Source organism: Lampris incognitus, chromosome 10 (genome assembly GCF_029633865.1).
Source record: "Lampris incognitus isolate fLamInc1 chromosome 10, fLamInc1.hap2, whole genome shotgun sequence".
In the NCBI taxonomy this organism is placed as follows: domain Eukaryota; kingdom Metazoa; phylum Chordata; class Actinopteri; order Lampriformes; family Lampridae; genus Lampris; species Lampris incognitus.
The window spans coordinates 25,805,050-25,825,655 of NC_079220.1; the positions used below are offsets into that span (position 1 = coordinate 25,805,050).

Sequence of the window (20,606 nt, forward strand, 5' to 3'; positions counted from 1 at the left end):
CTTCCACAATAGTACTTATCCTGCAGAAATCTACTACTACTTTCGGCTGCTCCCGTTAGGGGTCACCACAGCAGATCAAGTTTCCATTTCTTCCTGTCCTCTGCATCTTCCTGTCACACCAGCCACCTGCATGTCCTCCCTCACCATGTTCCATGTCCATAAAGCTCCTCTTTGGCCTTCCTCTTTTCCTTTTCCCTGGCAGCTCCATATTCAGCATCCTTCTCCCAATATACCCAACATCTCTCCGCTACACATATCCAAGCCATCTCAGTCTTGCCTCTCTTGCTTTGTCTCCAAACCGTCCAACCTGAGCTGTCCCTCTAATATAATCGTTCCTAATCCTGTCCTTCTTCCGTCACTCCCAATGGAAATCTTAGCATCTTCAACTCTGCCACCTCCAGCTCCGCCTCCTGTCTTTTTGTCATTGCCACTGTCTCCAAACCATATAACATAGCTGGTCTCACAACCATCTCGTAAACCTTCCCTTTAACTCTTGCTGGTAACCTGTCACAAATCACTCCTGACACTCTTCTCCGTCCACTCCACTCTGCCTGCATGCTCTTCTTCACCTCTCTTCTGCACTCCCCGTTACTTTGGACAGCTGACCCCAAGTATTTAAACTCATATGCCTTCTTCACTTCTACCCCCTGCATCCTCACCACTCCACTGTCCTTCCTCTCATTCACGCATAGGTATTCTGTCTTGCTCCTACTGACTTTCATTCCTCTTCTCTCCAGTGCATACCTCCACCTCTCCAGACTCTCTTCAACCTGCACCCTACTCTTGCTACAGATCACAATATCACCCACAAACATCATAGTCCATGGAGACTCCTGCCTGACCTTCGTCCGTCAACCTGTCCATCATCATTGCAAACAAGAAAGGGCTCAGAGCCGATCCTTGATGTGATCCCACCTCCACCTTGAACCCATCTGTCATTCCAACCGCACACCTCACCATTGTCACACTTCCCTCATACATATCCTGCACCACTCCTACATACTTCTCTGCAACTCCTGACTTCCTCATACAATACCACACCTCCTCTCTCGGCATCCTGTTATATATGCTTTCTCTTAATCCACAAAGACACAATGTAATGCCTTCTGGCCTTCTCTATAGTTCTCAATCAACATTCTCAAAGCAAACCTTCATCACTCCCAATTAAAATTTTAGCATAACCCTGCAGCAATCTGCATCCTAAATGCTTCCCTGATTGTACAAGTATAGTCTCCTTAAGCACATGCACTTTAATTTGTCACGTTAAGACCATGGGACACATGGTTGCTTTAACTGAATTATAATTCTAATGTGTTTTTGTGGACACTCCTTGTATGTATTGTGTGTTATGTATATTGTATATGTGTAGGTTATATGTTTACTGTTATATTTGAACACACAAACAAATCCAAAATCAACTGTAAAGTTGATATGGCAATAATTTATTGAATCTTGAACCAATCAATACTTGCTGGCCGTAGAACCTGTATTAACGTTATAATGTGGCTTTCATTTTGAAGATGCAGTGCAAAAATGTAAATTCTAATAAAACATTCAGTACAGAAGCTGCGGAAGCTGTACATTATCCTTTTTCCATGTTTGCACTTACTATTATTGATTGCTAAGTTTGCCTATACTTGTAATTATTAATCACCAAAGTTGAAAAAAGGCCTAAATTTAAGTGTAAGCTATGAATTATTGTGGTAACTGATGGTGGCTGACATATATGAGGGTACATATGAAAAAAAAAATTGGTGGTTTCATGATGTGATATTTCTGCTGGACAATTACCAAAGCAAAAATGTTATAACAATAACTAATCCTCATTTCATTATGTTGCCAACATGTTGTTGACGACTTGTTGAGATATCCTGTCCTGTGTGTGTGTGTGTGTGTGTGTGTGTGTAAATGGAAGAGGAATAGAGACTGAAGATGAAAGGGAATTTCTGAGCAAAGTTAAGTGCTGTGTACTCAATACTTTTTCATCAACTGCTGGGCCCATTACTTGTTGTATGCAATATCATTGTAGCTAGACTTTTACATATTACTATCTCATCTCAAAATGAACTTAAAAAAAATCTGTATACTGCAACCCCTTAATTCTAATATTGTTTTAATGACAAATGTGGCTTTAGCTGTACACACAGACAGCAGTCCACCCACGGTGTTTATAACCTACCATCAGACTGAGCACCAGCTGCCCTTTTGACCAGGTGGTCTGCCAGCTCCATTGCATCTGCTGGGCCCAGGGGCAGGTCACGCGACAGCCCAATAACCAGAATGCGCATCAGTGTGTCCTCCAGCAAAGGCACCTCAGAGCATAGGCGGAGAAAGAAACTGGAGGAACAAAGATCATCCCTTGTAATATTCAGATGCTAAAGTAAAAGCCTTTGTATGCCAAGTCCTCTGTGTTTTTGTGGTGTGAAAAATACAAAAAAAAAAGCTGGTTTTGCTGGTGTACTTTACCTTGCACACCATTTAACTTGCTCAGAACTATTTGTATCAGAAAAAAAAATTGTTCAAAGCTGGCCTGACAAAAGACTGCTCAACAGGTTTGCATTGTGCCCTGTACATATTAACACACGCAAGTTTCAGAGGAAAAAAAATGGATTTGGAGCTCAAAAAGGCCTTAAATCAGAGGAAACGTGTTCAAATTAAGAGGAACACTTACTTTCTGTCACTTTCAGGTGGCCAGTTGTCCCATTTGTAGTAGGTCTCAGGCTGCTCAGTGAAAAGTACCTTGTGAAGGCTGAGACAATGGGAGGGAGACATCACACATCATGTCATCAACCTACTAACATAAAACAGTGAAAATATGCACCCATACCCACCAGTGGACATAGTCTTTGGCACCAACTTTGCTGATAGTGGGAACCACTGTGTGAAGCCACCACACAGCATCTCTCTGGATGGCAGCTATCTGATTCTGAAAAGCACGCAGGGCCTCCAGATCTGAAACCAACCGACAGATCAGAATAAATCTAGATGACACCATGGTTAACAAATATAGCAACCTATGTAATCCAAAGCAATTACTCTTTTTCTCTCCTTTGTCCCATGCGATGCCAGCTTCTTTGACCTGAGCCGTGATGCCCAGCATCATGGAGACTGTCAACAAATCTGTCACCTGGATAACAAATCGCTCCTGTGGGAAAGATGAGTTTGAAAAAATGAGGTTAAGATCCTGGTGTAAATGGCTATGACCTTTATGACCTGAGAAAAGGCTAGTTCAAATCAAACACAAAGCCAATTTTCAACAAAAATAAGCTGAAACTAATTTCAAAGCTCAGAATATGACTGAGTTAATTCCTAAAGTAAAAAAGAAGCCCACCAAGAAAAACATTTCTATAACCTGCACAACTGAACTTAGGAATTCAAATGGCACAATTACCTGGATTTAAGACTGTCTACAACCTTGAGATTACGTCACTTACAATGTTTTATGACTTTGTCAGAAACTACGAGCACTAGGAACAGGACAAGGGGAGATATTCATGAGCAACTACCTTGAACTCCATATCCATGTATGTGGCCTCTTTTCTCTCCTGCATCAAACCCAAGCAGAAAGACTGGAAGTTGATCTCATGTTTGGTCTGTTTAATGATCTCTCTAAGCAGAGCCCGGGAGGCACGAAGGTAATCATCTTTATTTGTAAGAAGATCCTGGAACACCATGGCCAAGAACTAGGGAAAGGACAGGAAAAAATGATAATGTTCAATCAGGATTAACAGAGCAGGCAAACTATAAAATTCAATGACAATGTCACACAACAGCAATCTTCTGAAAGGGGTTTTATACTACTATGTCTCAAAACAATTCCAAAAGGCCTCTGTGTCCAAGAGGTATCACGTCTGAAAGGAGACTAGTTTCACCTTTGGAGCCTGCTCTGGGCTGTGCTGCAGCACTGTGTGGAGGACTTGCATGTTGTTGGGATTCCTGGCATTCGATAACTCATTGAAGATCACCAATTTTACCATTGTTCCCAGGTTATCTCTGTGTGCATTCAGCAGCTCCCTATGTGAAAACATTGAAGGCAATATTTAGATAGCTGAATGGATTAGTGAGTTAGATTTCAAAACATCTTTTAACAAAAAAAAAAAAAACATAGAATAGGATGTGACAGACCTGACACAGAGCATGTAGTGATTAAGGAGGACTTTAGGTTTCAGCCGGATCTTAATCAGGTTGGAGATCACCTCCATGTCATCTGCTCCATGGGTGTTGCAGTTCATACACAGAGACATGAGAAGGTCTTGAGCTGGACGAGTCAGCTGTAGGCACAAAATCAAATTTGGTTCAAGGGTATGGTGTCACAAATGACAAGATTTTAGAATCTGATACAGATAATAACCCAAATATTTTTAGCATGTAGCCAATAACCATTGCAAACCAATACTCTTACACTCTAAAACCAAACATTATGTGAATTGCAATAACAAATGCATGTATTTTTTCATACCCAATTTAAAAAACAAAACAAAAAAGGAGCCTGCCACGGTAAAAAATAAAAAAAAAACATAAATGTGGACATCAATACTCGTTCTGGAATCTGTGAGAAATGAGTGTAGATTGCAAACTGAAGGTGTGGATTGCATTAATCAGTGAATCTACCTTCACAGGATATGTGGTACACATCTCACCTTTGGATTCTGCAGCCACATCTCTAGCCTCTGTACAGCCATGAGTCGTGCCTCCTTGTAACCACAGGTGGCTGTGAGCAGACGCAGCAAGTTCCGTGATACATTGTCCATAGGTTGCCTCCGGTTCAATTGATCCCGAAGGACGTCAAGCACATAGTCCTCCACACTCTCTGCCAGTTCCTCATATCTGCAGCATGCAAAAGGAAAAGGCAACGGGTTTATTGAGTATTTCATTAGAAAAGAAAACATTGGCTATTATTGTGGCTATTCTTCAAGGACGAGACAATATCTCTCGTGCTTTACATGTTTACAATTTGTAGTAGTATTTGCAGATAACCCTAGAATGTTCAATGAATTAGTAATTGTGAAATTACATTGATATAAGTGATACAATCTAAAGCACCTGCTAACCAGGAAATTCATGAGGTAATCAAAGGAAAGCACCAAAGAGGCAATTGGCACAAACTTGGTAGAGACAAATAATTTCACTGTGACAAACTGGAAAAAAAAAAATCACACATTCTAACCCCCTGCTAAGAATGATCCTACTACAGACAGTTTTAAATTACATTTGTTTTCACAAGCAGATTATGGAACATAGTAAAAGAGATAAAATTATGACTATCAGCTGATGTAAATAGCCTGAATTGTCAGGTAAAGCTCATGTAAGCCTCTGGTCTCTTTATTTGAAGTGAAGGTTTTCAATTTCAGTTTGTAAACTGAAATTGAAAAGTCAACTGTATCCTCCCTAATGCCTGTATGGGTCAATACAGTACCTTGGCATAACCTGCCAATCGTCCTCAGGGCTAAGTTTCTCCTCTGCTATCAGCAACTCAGTCTGGCTGTCATCCTCATCTGGGGTTGAAGGGTGAGGGCTACTACCTGAAAACCAAACGGGGCATAACATATAAATTAGTATTCAACACCTGCATTAAAAAAACCCTCACCCCAATAGACCAGTCTATGCCTTCTCCATATACCTGCACTCAGATCTCCACCAGTGCGGCCTGTGTCAGCCTGTAGCAGCATACTTTTAGGGGGCATTTTGGTACCAAAAGCAGTCTGAATGTTGTCAACAAAATTCTTACAATGGGAACTGTCAACCCAGATTCTTTCCCCCAGGGAGTCCTCAATGTACACCTGAAAATACAACATTACCACAAAAAAATCCAGTTCAGGATGAATGTACAGTTTTTGTATATGTGGTGCAAATGAAAATGTGCTACATATTTTTAGATCTCTTTTAGTTTGAATCAAGGACATTCTCACTTTCACGAAGATCTCTGGCCAATTTTCATCCTCTTCATAGGCAGCCATCAACAGGTTGCAAGCAAGCACAGAGACAAGACTGTTGCCCTTTGCTTTGAAGTTGATAGAAGCATCCCGACGTAGAAGGCTACACAAGGCCTTGAGACAGATAGAAAGAAAATCATAAAAATCAAGTCAATTTCAAAATTCACAAGATTCACTTAAAGACCTTGAAGCAAAATAAGGCTTGTAAGGCTTTTTTGGAATGTTCATTTGGAATATCTCACCCTAAAGAACATAACCTCGGTGGTATCAAGAAATTTTGTTTTTTTAACAACCACTCTTCAGTGGAAGGATTAGACAGTTAAAATTCAACAACTCCAGCACCTAGCCAATTTTAAAACTCTCCAACAACATTGTGAGTAAATAGAATTATGTCAAATTAAAGTCAAAATTCAGCCAATTTTGTTGCTTTACACTTATGATCTAATTAAACTCCCAACACATTGTGCACTGTTCAGTTTAATTTTAAAGAAGGCTTTGTCGTGCGGTGCCTGTATGCTTCGAAGCACACAATGGAAACACAGCTGAAAAGTTGTTCTTAGTGTCTTCTGCTGTTAGTTATTAGTTGTGTATTCTTTAGGATTAGATGGGGTTTTCACTAAGCTGGACAACAGCAGTCTATCATTTTATTTTTTTCAGTTTTATGTTAAAAAAACGTTGGTGTGTGCAATCTTACCTTTCCTAGTGTGTGTGTGTGTGTGTGTGTGTGTGTGTGTGTGTGTGTGTGTGTTCCTGTGGAGCCTCGAGAGAAAACGTTGCCACAATTGGGTGATCAAATGGTTATGTCACATAGGGTTATGTTGCAGGGGAATGACCTTTCCAAGGGTTGCTGAGAGCTTTGGAGTTGACATTTTCTAAAAGTTAAAAATATCCTTGTCTGAAAAGAACTGATAAACACTGATGCATAATGAATAATGTTTGATTATTTTCTGAGCCATTTTTGGAGGCGTAATAGTCCTAAATACACGTGTGAATAAGTTCATCATTGTAAATCACATTTTGGTGGCCTTATGCATACAAAATAGGTAGCGATTGTACAGAAAACGGCTTGTGTTCTATTGTAACAGGTGTCTGAAATTCAGACTTCAGAAATATAAAGCGCTTTGAGTGGCTGTTGCAGCTAGAAAAGCACTATATAAAATGCAACTTGACTGATTGATTAATTAAATAAATAAAACAAAAACAAAGCATTCAATTATTTATTTTTGCCATCAATTACTGTAGCAACGATCAACACTTTGAAGCATTTGGGTCGGCCCTGCTCATATTCTATTTCTCCTATGATACCTGGCTTCTTGTCTAGAATCTACCTCTTAAATAAACATCACTGAAATACAGTAATAATAATTACCTCAATGATGCCCTCAGTGGCAAAGACATTGGGCTTGATTTTGGCCAGGAACATGAGACTTAGGTACAGTGTGATGTCAGGCTTGGCCCGGTTCATCTTGAGCTGTTTGACTGCTCCACACAGCAGCCCTTCAACGCGGTCATCATTTCCTTCAGACTCTGCTGCATCTATCTCATCCAGCAACATTGCAGGTGGAACTGTCATACAAAAAATGCTTGTTAGATAGACAGCAGATGGTTTTAGGGCAACTGTTATCTCAACTCCAGTCCGAGGGTCCCCCCAATATTGCTGGTTTTCTATTATGCTAGGACGTTAATTACTTCCAACTCTGTCATCAGGTCAGAATATTTCCTGATTAGACAGCTGCATACCAGGCAAAATAGAACAGCAGCAGCACTGGTAAGTCCTGAGAACCAAAGCTGAGTTAGGAGAGGTGTGTCTCCTGTTTCAAAACAGGATCTGTGACGAAACTTCATAAACCTAAGAGTTTTGCTGCATTTCTACATACTGCTTCTTTAATGTCTATCACAAACAAAAAAGATCTACCTTCAATAGGTACCACAGAGGGCTCCTTAATAGAGGGTGATATGGCCCTCTTGTCCACAGCTGCAACATCTGCAAGTCGTCCGAGGGCACTCACTGGAGGGGTGGAGGAAAGTTTTGGGCGTTTGCTCAGACTAGAAAGACCCGAAGAGGAGGGTAGGGTTGAGGAGGTCTCCCTTTTGCGGTCAGCGGGTAAACCTGTGGATGCTGGCTTCAGGAGAACAGCGGGGGCTTTGGTCTCTCCACCTTGACTTTTTGACCCTAGAGCTATGAAGTCTCCCGGGGGAGGATGACCTGAACAGAGAGAACAGAGCAGTCACTAATGATTTACAAATGCTTTTTTTAACACTGGAATTTTCAGATTTGACTGAATCAATATCTAGATGTGACTATAATTTATTTACACACCCGATGGTTTTGCAGCACTGGGGCGTCTTAAAGTTGTAGGCTTTGGACGATTCATCGTTAGGGTGGCTCAGCTCGTTAGCAGTCTCTGGGATGGCTGGGAATCTGGCATCACCAGGCTACTCGATGAGAGGGAAAGATTGAGAAACATTAGCAAGTTTAAATCAAGTAGAAACACGTTAACCTGGTATGATCAAGTCAAATTAAACTAGTAGCTGGCTGACAGCTAAAGTTAACATTAACATTAGGAAAGCTTACGTTCGCTCAAAATCATGCGTTTTGTTAAATTGTTTATACACACTACAATTATAGCGCATAGGCTGTACTCAGTCTCAGCTAAACGACTACCAAACAGCTGCTAAAGGTTATTGCTACAGCCATTACTGAGAACTAGCTATTAGCAGTTAGTTAAATTACATCCTATCCTCAACATAAAGGAACGACGGTTGATAGCGTTAGCATAGATACGTACTGGTGTTACCAAATTTAACTGACGCTACCAACGTTAGCGTTAGCACTAACGATGACCTAACAACGGAAGAGAAAATAAAAAACACGAAAATGTATTAAAGCTCACGTGTTTTTCTTGAAGTGTCACTGTATCAAGAGTAGAAACCCCGGTTGTGTGGGCTCAATTATTAGCTAGAATAAACAGAAGTTTACAGCGCCGCAGAATACTCTTCTTCTATGGTTTTAATGGTAGTTTAGATGTAGAGCGACCTCAAAGTACTGCCACCTGCCGTAGTAAGTATGAACGTAGTGAGCGTAACCGTTCTCTGATCGATCTTCCTCCTCAAGGAAAGGTTAAAAAATGCGTAGATGGGCAACTGATAATTATTCACAGATTCGGTTGCTGCATTACAGGAGTACATTATTTTTAATTATTGTATGTCTCAAAGAAAGACTTCTTCCTGCTCCCAGACTGCAGTGTCACTCCTGTCTGCCGTAGGGCCCCCGCACTCTGACCACACCAAGGTTCACACAGGTGGCATGAAAAAATCTGTATGTGCCTCTCACATGACACACATAGACAAACATATCAAATTTCACTGCGTTTAATACTGAGATTTGAGTATTTCAATGGATGACAATGACAATGGATTGAGTCCTTACCCGTTTCCCACACCCTCGGACTATGACCCAAGCAATAGACAACACTCCAATTTAAAATGGACAGAATATATTTCTTCTTCAACATAATGATCCCTCCTCTCTGCTTCTAAACCTCCCTCTTCTTGCTCATTCGCAAACATTGCTCTATGATTACATTCACAACGTAGTTCACTTTGGTACCCCTTTCCTTCTGATGCCAAATCTTTACACTCAAAGAATTTCATTCATCTTTGGCTTTGTGGGGAAAATAAAAACAGCATTGTGTCCCTTTTATAGTCACATGTAACATCTTGGTGGGGATCATTCAGGGAAACTTACGTGGCCTAACACTGTACTCTTGTTTTAGAGGGCTAGTGTTTATGAGCATATTAGTAATGGAAATTTTAAAAAAAACCTTGAGTCATGAATGACTCATCAACAAAAAGTTAACTTTTATATAGTTTATCTTGAAATATACTTTGACCTTAACTCGTTTGAGTTTCAAGATGACTAGTTTAACAGGTGGAGAAACACAAATCAAAGTGCTATGATCATCAGGGGAAAGGGAAAGTAATTAAAAACACACAAAACAGCAGAGTAAATTATGTGACATGATTTGTGTTTTCCTTAAAGTCTCACACTGAAAACTTTCTTTATCAGACAAAAGTCTGTGTGTATAGAAGAAGCAGGGCAACAGCTGCACTCCAAATAATACAATTCTACATTCTTTAACACAAGGAGGCAGCAGACCACATGCTAGTGAACCATCCTGACAAAATCATCTCATTGAACTACTACTACAGCAGTTGCTGTGCGAATGCATGCCATCATTTGTTGAAAGAGGAATATATTCTATGCATTAACAGCGGGTAGAAATAGCTGCTGTGTTGTCTTTTCTGAATCAGAATCGTGTTTATTGGCCATGTAGGTTTGCACTACATGGAATTTGACTCTGGTTTGGTGGCTTTCTCATTGTACTGAACATAAATAACACTACCACACAACAATCTTCAGATACACAAAGATTGACTGTTACAGGGTGGGTACATGTCCTGGTCGCTACACTAGCGCCTCCTCTGGTCGGTTGGGGCGCCTGTTCAGGGAGGTGGGGAACTGGGGGGGGGCAGCGTGATCCTCCCCCTGGTGAAACTCTTCACTGTCAGGTGAAAACAAGCGGCTGGTGGCTCCACATAATACAGCCATGCTCTACATGTATCGGAGGAGACATGTGGTAGTCTGCAGCCCTCCCCGGATCGGCAGAGGGGGTGGCGCAGTGACCGGGACGGCGCGGAATAGTGGGGTAATTCGCCAAGTACAATTGGGGATAAAAAGGGAGGGAAATCCAAAAAAGAAATAACAGCTGATATGGTGCAATGGTGCAGGGAATCTGTAGGGAAAGCCTGGACATTTAGTATGATATAACATATCTTTATTTTTCGTGTCTTTCTCATTTGTGCAATCATTCAACTTAACAAAACCCAAATCTGAGCAAAATTGCCAGCATCAAAAATCCATCCATTTCCATTCATTTTCCGAACCACTTATAATCCTGCTCTCAGGGTCGCAGGGATGCTGGAGCCTCACCCAGCAGTCATTGGGCGGCAGGCAGGGAGACACCCTGGACAGGCCACCAGACTGTCACACAGGGCCGACACACACACACACACACACACACACACACACACACACACACACACACACACACACACACACACACACACACACACACACACACCTAGGGACAATTTAGTACGGCCGATTCACCTGACCTACATGTCTTCGGACTGTGGGAGGAAACCTGAGCCCCCGGAGGAAACCCACACAGACATGGGGAGAACATGCAAACTCCACACAGGATGACCCGGGATGACCCCCAAGGTTGGACTACCCCGGGGCTCAAACCCAAGACCTTCTTACTGTGAGGCGACCGCGCTAACCACTGCGCCACTGTGCCACCCCATGAGTAGCATGTCACAAATAAAGGCAAAATGGTTTGATTTAAATGTTTTTGTTTTTTTTGTTTTTTTTTCACATGGAAGCTGTATTCCTTAAATGATGGAGAAAAATTGACTCCCTCTCAATTATCTTGTCCATTTATCCTAGACCAATGGTCTAAATCTACCCAGTTCAGCATAAGTAATGGGTCAGATTTGTTGTTATTGGCCCATGCTGCCCAAAAAAATCATGTAAGACATGCATTGCTGGTTCCACTGAGGCTAGTTATAATGAAAAAGACCTGGATTGATAGTAGGGAACAGTGACGTCATTATAAAAGTGTAAATTCTCATACAGAAATTAATTAAGTAGACTGGAGGTTGATTCAACAATTCAAAAATCTATTGCCACTAGCTATAGCATGATGCCAAAAAAGAAAGAAAGAAAGAAAGGAGCAGAATTCATATTTTCTGGGGCAAGTTCCAAACCTTTGGGGATGGCGATGCAGACTGAACTGTGACAACGCCAAATTTAACAAAGCTATATATAATACATCCAACAACAACAACAAAAAAATCCCTGTCCTGAGGAGAGCACAGAAGCACCATCAAGGCTTCGTCACCCCTTAATGATGCCCACATTTTATCTGACCCTGTCTATGGTGTTGTATCTCAAGCAGAACTGGGAATTGATGGTTATCCTTCAGCCATTGCTAAGCCAACACAGGACTGGCGACTAAGTATAGAGAGATGTTATTCTCCACAACTGGCTTTAATTGAAGTGTTCCATCAAGGGTGGCAGTATTGCTGTTTGCAAGTTCTCACAACAATATACAATCATTTGTTGGTCCCCAAGAACAAAACAAATTGAGAGACACTGGGCTGTGGTAATCAAGGGTTGATGTGAGAACAGCATTATTTTACCACTGGCATCCAGGGTATAGTTCCCACTATAGCAACGCTTATTTTTCTCACCCAACTTTGTACATTTATCTGCAAACAATATTGTAATATTTTAATCAAAGCAAATCTCCCGATGAGAATACTCTAGTATTAACACCGTACAGCATTAGGGTCAATGTTTCATATTTCCTTGAATCTGTAAATTCAGGAATCAGGAACACGTTGTCATTTCATTTTAGGTAATGAAACGAAATATTGTTTCCCCCAGCTCACAGCAGTGCAACACAAAGACAAAAGCACATATCCAAAAACTACAAGAACTTCAAGAACACATATATCCAAACTAAAAAAAAATTTAAAATTCACTGTCCAAGGGAAGGAACGCCAGCCAGGATGACTGTCGGAACTGCCGGTCTGCATGGGCTAGCAGTTAGCTTAGCCTGCCCCGCTTCTGCGTCCTGTCAGAATGCCCTCAGTGCTTCCTCCTCGGACACAGCGGGTCCTTGGGCCCACGGGATGCTGCAGACGAGGCTCCCCCAGCCGATCCAACGCCAGCTCTCCCAGCCAGACACCCTCGACACACCTCCACGCACTCCACAGGACGACACCAAAAACACCACAGTCAACGCCAGGTGACACCGCCCTTGGTGCCAGTCTGCATGGGCTAGCAGTTAGCTTAGCCTGCCCAGCTTCCATTGCCTGTCTGAAATTGGTTATATTTCTCCTGTAATGTGTAATTCTTTATGTATTTTCAAACGGTTAAGCACACAGAGATCCAGTATTTCAATATGCATTGATCATCAACTCTATATACATGTGCATTTTATGTTTTACTGATACAAATCTTGACTTTTTGCCAATATAACAACATTGCCAACATTTTTTTGTTTGTTTCTGTTATGTGTAGTTTACATGAGAAAACCATCCACTGGTGTTCCTGGTTTTGTGAAAAAGTATTTGAGAAATGAAATCCGGGTAGTGATTCTGATTCTAAGTCTTGCAGAACGTTTGTGAATAGCGAGCCCTTAAGTATTGTGCTGTGGCTTGCTAAAACTGCAACTGCCACTATTATATTAACTTGACTGTGTGTTCAGTCCCATGCAACTCTAATCTGCCAACTTGTTACGTAAAGTGTACTCATACGAAACACGCTCTGGTGAAGTCAGTGGAATGTTCAGTCTGCGTTCCAGATTTAAATCTTGTGTCATATGGGGAGTTTACAAGTCTGCAAAAGCAATTATGTGTCTCCTTGAAATGACTTATGACCAACAATGTGCCAGAAGGAAGGAGCCGTCTCATGTATCCAGACACTTTAATTTAGCAAAACGCGAACAGTGTAATATCATGTTGAAATCATTTTTGTTCACATGCAATTGTTACGTATTTATGTAATGACGGCGATTTTTTTTTTTATCCAGGGTTATTTGCTTGGGTAACCAGGCCTGATATTTCCACTAAATTCCCCCGTAAGAAGTCTGAACAGTACCAACCTTTGCCTCTCACTTATCATTTTGGGTATTTGGGAAAGTGATCCTCCCCCCTATAAACAATGGGCGCCTCTTTGTGCAAGATCATATTTCTGAGTTCAAAAGTCTGAGACGGAGTGAGCCAAGACTGGTGACTCAGTTTATACTTCCTGTAACCTAAAACAGACAAACCAAGCAGACACGCAGCACACTGGTTCTTCAGTGCATGGACCCCAGAGCTCACAGAGGCAAACCCTGACAAGTCTGCAGGATTTGTGTGTGTGTGTGTGTGTGTGTGTGTGTGTGTGTGTGTGTGTGTGTGTGTGTGTGTGTGTGTGTGTGTGTGTGTGTGTGTGTGTGTGTGTGTGTGTGTGTGTGTGTGTGTTTGTGTTTCGTTTTGTTTTACTGGACACAGAGACCGTATTTCAGGTCACAAACACAGCAACCAGATGGACAATGGTTGGATGGTATGTCATTAATAAGCAACTAGGTATGCAAATTAATATCCCTTTTGGCCTGATGAAACTTTGTTCCTCTCCTTTTGAGTTTTGTCTTTGTGGCAAGACTGTTGCCAGTGGGAGGGCTCAGGATGGAGAGGTGGACACAAGTTAAGCAGTGAACACAGGCTTTTATTTCGTGACTCCCTTTACAAAGTCTTTTACTCACATGGGCCAGTGCGCTCAGGTGCTGGAGCCTTTCTGCTTCTGCCTCTGCCTCTTCCTCTTGTGTGGAGTCCACCCATGTTCACGTTTGTGCCCCTCAGGGTCAGTCCAGGACCCAGCTTCACTGCAGAATATAAAGAGCAGTTTTTGTAGTTGGCACACCTGAGGCTGATCACCCTCACTATCGCGTGTCGGCCTTCTGCGACCTATGCCCCCTCTCTCTGCCTGCAGCCAAGGCTAAACCACACACCATTACCCCACTGCCCGACCTAGGCCAGGACTACATCCAGCCAACAGCCAACTCCCTCGAGAGCGAGAGAGGAATTCCGCCACCACCATCTGCGTCCCTGGCCTATGAACCACATGGAAATTAAAAGGCTGTAAGGCCAAATGCCAATGGGTGATCCATGCATTGGCATCCTTGATGCAGTGGAGCCACTGGAGCGGGGCATGGTCCAAACAGAGGGTGAATGAGCACCCAAGGAGGTATAAGTAGAGGGCGCTGGCCCCCAATCTGATGGCCAGGCACTCCTTTTCTACAGCGCTATATGTCTACTCCCTCTTGGCCAGCTTGAGGCTTATGTACAGCACCGGGCGATAGACTCCCTCCACCTCCTGGGACAAAACGGCCCCCAGCCCTCTGTCTGACATGTCGAACTGCAAAACAAAAGTTTGTGAGAAGTTAGGAGTGTGGAGTAGCGACTTCCTGCAGAGGGCTTGTTTAATCCTCTCGTATGCAACCTGACACTGCTCTGTCCACTGGACCAGATCTGAGGCAGCCTTTCAGGTGAGGTCGGTCAGGGGACTGGTGAACTCTGTAAATGTGGGGATGAACCATCTATAATAGCTGGCCAGTGCCAGGAATGCCCTCACCTGCTTTTTCATCTCATGCCCTGGGCTGTGGTAAATGGTGAATATGGCCCAAATATCATAAAACAAATATGGGCCACCTTTTGCAAATATGTCCCACATTCGGCATTGCTATGGCTTGGTTCTGGCCCAGATCTGGCAAACAGGAGTAGACCACTTAAGTGCCATCATTCCACGCGGTATGTGGGCCAGATGACAGTGTCAGTGTGGGATGGGTCCGAGCCACAGCAATTTTTCTATCTGGGAGGGTTTCGGGATGGAGAGGCGGACAAAAGTTAAGCGGTGACCAGGCTTTCATTTAGTGTCTCTCTTTACAAAGTATTTTACTTGCACGGGGCGGTGCGCGCAGGTGCTGGAGCCATTTCTGCCTTGCTCTCTGTTCCAGAGCGGCGTCTGGCACTCTGTCTCCGTGTCTTGTGTGGTGTCCGACCGTGTTCAGATTTGCGTCTGTGTCCGTCAGTGTCCTTCCAGGACACAGTTTCACTGTAGAATATAAAGAGCAATTTGTTAGTTGGCATACCTGAAGCTGATCAGCCACACTATAGTGCGTCTGCTTTCCCACGACCCATAACCCCCTCTCTCTCCGCCTGCAGATGAGGCTAAACCACACCCCACTACCACAGTCTTCTACCACAGATGAAATCTGATATCTGCTATCAGTGAAAAAAATAATCCATGGCTCCTGATCCCAGTCAAACCATTAATAATACAGATATTTTGAATTGTTTGATATATTTGGATGTCAATGACAAAAAAAAAATCACCTTTTCTTAATTATTGAAAACTTTTGTATGAAGAGATGCATTCTACAACACATACAAAACACACCTATCCAAGACATTGGTTCTGGTGATCTGCGATTTGAACATCTGGTAAGATATGGCTTAACATTAAAGGGCTCATTTTAAAATCCTTTCCTTGCAGCGTCCAAACCTCTTTTCTGAAACATGTTGAATTATTGATCCACAAACACTTTAGTACTTACAAATTAGGGGATTTACAGATACCATGAAAGGATAACCGAAGTGCCACATCTGAAGTTCACATTCTAGCAAAGCATCAGATCAGGTTCTAGAGTTGAAGCTCTCACAGCTACAAGTAAGACCAGTATTTTGGGCATACCTTGCTTCGGAGCAGATTACATGAGAATTTAAGTCATCGGGAGATCCTGCAGAGAGGAAATGATGCACGACTGCTATTGCTTGTGGTCAAGATAAACATAGAGCGCACAACCCCAGGACACAAAAAGTTAAAAGGCTAGTCATCTAAGTTTATTTGCTTTCAACTGAAAACACGCCCCAGCGCAGATGAAAGAATCTAACATATAACATCATCAGGGCACGATTAAGTCCATGTGTCATTTCAGAGGAACAGCGTGGTCCGTTGAGTCACAAGTGGTAATGGGTAGTAATGGTAATTTGAAACTCCACAGCAACACGGGCGTCTGGCACAGGGCTGAGGTAAATGGGAAGAATCCCCAGGAATTAGTCAGTTCTGCTGTAAGGACATCTTTCTTTTTTAGCACGTAAGGGAGCGTTATTCAATCAGCTCTAAAATATTCACCACCCCCACCCCACCACCCCCACCTCCATTAAACGCAGTTACTGTAATGTGGGATATGGTTTTGCTCGAGATTATCTGAACTACAACCCCTAACCAGAAGACGTTGGGATCGTATGTTAAACTGAAATTAAAACTGAAAAAAAAAAATAATTAAATGGCCTTTGACCTGTATTACATTGCAAAACAATACAACTGCACATTCAAAATAAACACTTATTTCAAATTTGATTCTTGTAACATATTTCAAAAAAAGTTGGGGCAATAACGCATTTACCACTCTATAATGTTGCCATGCCTTTTTCTTTCGTTTTTTCTTGCCCCCCCCTTTTTTTTTTCTCCTCAGTTGTTGCCTACCAACACTGGGATCGCCAGTTCAAATCCCCGTGTCCTGGTCGCTGCGCTAGCGCCTCCTGTGGTTGGTCAGGGCACCTGTTTTTGGAGGGGAGGGGGGCTGGTGGGAATAGCGTGATCCTCCCGGGTGAAACTCCTCGCTGTTAGGTGAAAAGAAGCAGCCCTCCCCGGATCGGCAGAGATGGTGGAGCAGCGACCGGGGCGGCTCGGAAGAGTGGGGTAATTGGACGGGTATAACTGGGGAGAAAAAGGGGGGAACCCCCCCCCAAAAAAAAACAACTGAAAAAAATGATTTTTAAATGGTCTGTAACCTGTATTACATTGGAAAAAAAATACAGCATTCAAAATGGGTGGAGGTGACATTCAAAATGGGCACATTCAAAAATAAACACATTTAAATTTTGATTCTTGCACCATATTTCAAAAAAGTTGGTACAGCAAAGCATTTTATACTTTATAATGTTGCCATGCCATTTTTTTAATTTATTTTTTTAGAATTTTCCCCCTTTTCTCCCCAATTGTATCTGGCCAATTACCCCACTCTTCCGAGCCGTCCCGGTCGCTGCTCCACCCCCTCTGCCGATCCGTGGAGGGCTGCAGACTACCACATGTCTCCTCCGATACATGTGGAGTCGCCAGACGCTGCTTTTCGCCTGACAGTGAGGAGTTTCGGCAGAGGGACGTAGCGCGTGGGATGATCACGCTATTCCCCCCCAGTTCCCCCCTCCCCCGAACAGGCGCCCCGACCGACCAGAGGAGGCGCTAGTGCAGCGACCAGGACACATACCCACATCCGGCTTCCCACTCGCAGACACGGCCAATTGTATTGTTATGTTGAAATAACAGACAAAACTGGAGCTGTCTTTGAAGCTGAACCTACTCCATTTAATCAACATACTGAACTGACCATCAAGTAAACAGGTGACGTAAACACAACACTGAAATTAACGTAAATCGATGCACTGTCGTAACAGTGCCAGATGTAATACCCCCCCCCCCCTTCCCATAACCTAGGAGTGGTTCTCAGTCTCAAAGTCACGCAGGTGCCCGGGCCTGCTGCGTGCCCTGACCAGGCAGGGCTCAGGTACAGCAACTACTGGCAGTGGCCCCACTGTGTCAGGCTGGGCTGGGGGGCTGGTGTTGCTGTGGCATCGAACCGTGCGGCTGGCACACTCAGTCTCGGGCGAGGGGGGGCCTGCACCTTACGCAGGTGGCTAGCATGCCAGCGAGTGCCGTCGACGAGCCTGAATGAAGCTGGGCCAAGCTGTTGGCTGACCTGAACAGGGTCCGGCAAGAGCGACTGGAGCTTGTTGTCATGGTGGGGTCACTGGATCCTGACCCATTCCGAGATGGCGATGGCAGATGGTCTGGCATGTCAGGCCCTGTCGAAGTGATTCTTCATCAGGCGTTGGCGTGTGGCAACTGTGTCTTGAACTGGGTGGACTGGGGCCTGAGCCGGTGTAGGGCGGAACCTGTCCAGAGGTAGTTGGTTCCGGCCCCAGCATGAGAGAAGCTGGGGAGACTCCTGTGGTGGCATGTTGGGTGGCCCGGTAATGAAGCAGCCTCTGATGGAGGCTGGTGGTGAGTGTTCACCCTTGTGCCAGGTGGGCCGTTATTCTATTTTTCAGTGATTGATTCAGCCGTTCCACCCCACCCCCCCCGTTCGCAGCAGGGTTGTAAAAGGCTGTGCGGATGTGGCCGATGCCCTTCCCCACCAGAGAGGAGGACAGCTCGTGGGAGACCATTTGAGGGCCGTTGTCGGTCGTGATCCTCTTGGGCAGGCCCCAATGTGCGAACAGTTCATCGAGAATGTCGATCAACACCTTGGCTGTGACTGAGCCCATGGGTGTCACCTCGGGCCACTTAGAGCGGAGGTCATAGACCACGACGAGGAAGTGCCGGTGATGCATTACCCCATGCAGCTTGCCGCAGATGTCAAGTTGCAGGTGCTCCCAGGGTTGGGACAGCCAGTCCAACGACTGCATGGGTGGGGGTGGGGCTGGGGCCCTGGTTTTACCACTGAGGAGGCAGGCAGTGCAGTCCTTGACCAGGGTCTCAATTTCCTTGTCGATGCCTGGCCACCACATGACATCGCGACACCGCTACTTGAGCCTGACTATGGCCCTCATGCGCCATAACAAGGATACACGCCGAAGGGCACATGGGGCCACAGTGCAGAGCCCGGGAGCAATGCAGGTGTCATTCCAACACGACAAATCGTCCTTGACGCTGAAGTAGGGGAGCAGCTCGTCTGGTACCTTCACCGGCCAGCTCTGCCTGATGTAGGTCGAGAGTGTAGAGAGGGTGGGGTCATCAGCTGAGGCATCCTGGAGCTCCTGCAGGGACACCATCTCTTGAAGAGGTGTGTGGAGGAGCTGGATGAGGGCATGCTCGACCTGGTCCCATTCGGGGCCAAGGGTGGACTGGGGATTGAGCGTGATAGCAGGTCAGCTACCACGTTGTCCCGGCCTGGTGTGAACTATAGACGGAAGTTGTACTGTTTCAGATGGTCGGCCCAACGGTAGAGATGGAGTGGTTTGTGGCCGGTGCCTGATGTGGCCAGCAGGGTGGTGAGGGCCTGATGGTCCATCCTCAGTGTGAATAAGCATCCGTAGAGATACATGTGCCAGCAATCACATGCCCAGAGGCACGCTAGGGCCTCCCGCTCCCCCACCAAGTACCTCTGTTCCCTGGGTTCCCTGAATAGGTCGAGGCCTAGGAGGTTGGTCCCATGACGTACAATATTGAACCTGAAGACTGGCAGTGTCCTCTCTCCATATCTCACCGGCAGCTGGAGGGAGCCCACGATGTCAATCTCAGAGTTGGCATAACCACACAGGCTGGTGGTGGGTGGCCCCAGTGTCTCATGGGAGAAGAACTGTGAGTAAGTTGCCAGGTTCAGAGAAGGGACACTATGGCTCCAGTGTCCAGGAGGAGAGGCAGGGTGACATCACCAACCATCAATGAGCATGTTTTAAATGGCACTCATCCTGAGCTGACATTGTGGATGATTGTGGTAGGTGGCTGAGAGGCTCTAGCCGGGGCAGATCTACAGACTTTGTGGAAGTGATTCCGCTTTCCACAGTTGGAGCATGTTTTACTACGGGCAGGGCAGGTCTGAGCTCTGGAGTTGTGTGTAGAAGAGCCACAATTCCCACACGTCTGGTGCAACGTCTGGTGCGGGTGGTCAAGTGACTGACAGGCTAGTAGTGCGCTCTCCCCGCCACTGTCTGCAGACTCTGCACTCGCGCTGAGAGGGTGCATCTGTGAACTGTGCGCGCCCGTTTCCTGTGCTGGCGAGTTGGAAGAGGCAGACAAACTAGCAGCGCATTTCAAAGCCGATTCGACCTAGGGTTGCCAACCGTTCCTTAAAATAAGGAATCGTTCCTTGTTATATATATATGTTACCCATATGACATATAGGGCTACGGATAGTCATTGATTTAGAGGTGTAGTGACATGCCGCCCCTTAAGGGGCGCACTATGCAACTCGCTAGGGTAGAGACTGCTACACG

General features: G+C 44.5%; 1 protein-coding gene across 1 annotated transcript in view; it reads right to left on the reverse strand.

The window, feature by feature from the left end:
• ints1 (integrator complex subunit 1) overlaps positions 1 to 8,920 on the reverse strand; it is a 57,699-nt gene extending 48,779 nt beyond the window's left edge. The window contains 15 exon segments of the mRNA XM_056288378.1: positions 2,180 to 2,337; positions 2,672 to 2,749; positions 2,832 to 2,952; positions 3,037 to 3,145; positions 3,507 to 3,683; positions 3,873 to 4,014; positions 4,126 to 4,271; positions 4,641 to 4,827; positions 5,417 to 5,522; positions 5,621 to 5,780; positions 5,910 to 6,047; positions 7,303 to 7,499; positions 7,849 to 8,139; positions 8,254 to 8,369; positions 8,828 to 8,920. Coding sequence (XP_056144353.1) covers positions 2,180 to 2,337; positions 2,672 to 2,749; positions 2,832 to 2,952; positions 3,037 to 3,145; positions 3,507 to 3,683; positions 3,873 to 4,014; positions 4,126 to 4,271; positions 4,641 to 4,827; positions 5,417 to 5,522; positions 5,621 to 5,780; positions 5,910 to 6,047; positions 7,303 to 7,499; positions 7,849 to 8,139; positions 8,254 to 8,308 — 2,065 coding nt within the window. The 5' untranslated portion in view covers positions 8,309 to 8,369; positions 8,828 to 8,920.
• Between the last annotated feature and the right edge of the window lie 11,686 nt (positions 8,921 to 20,606).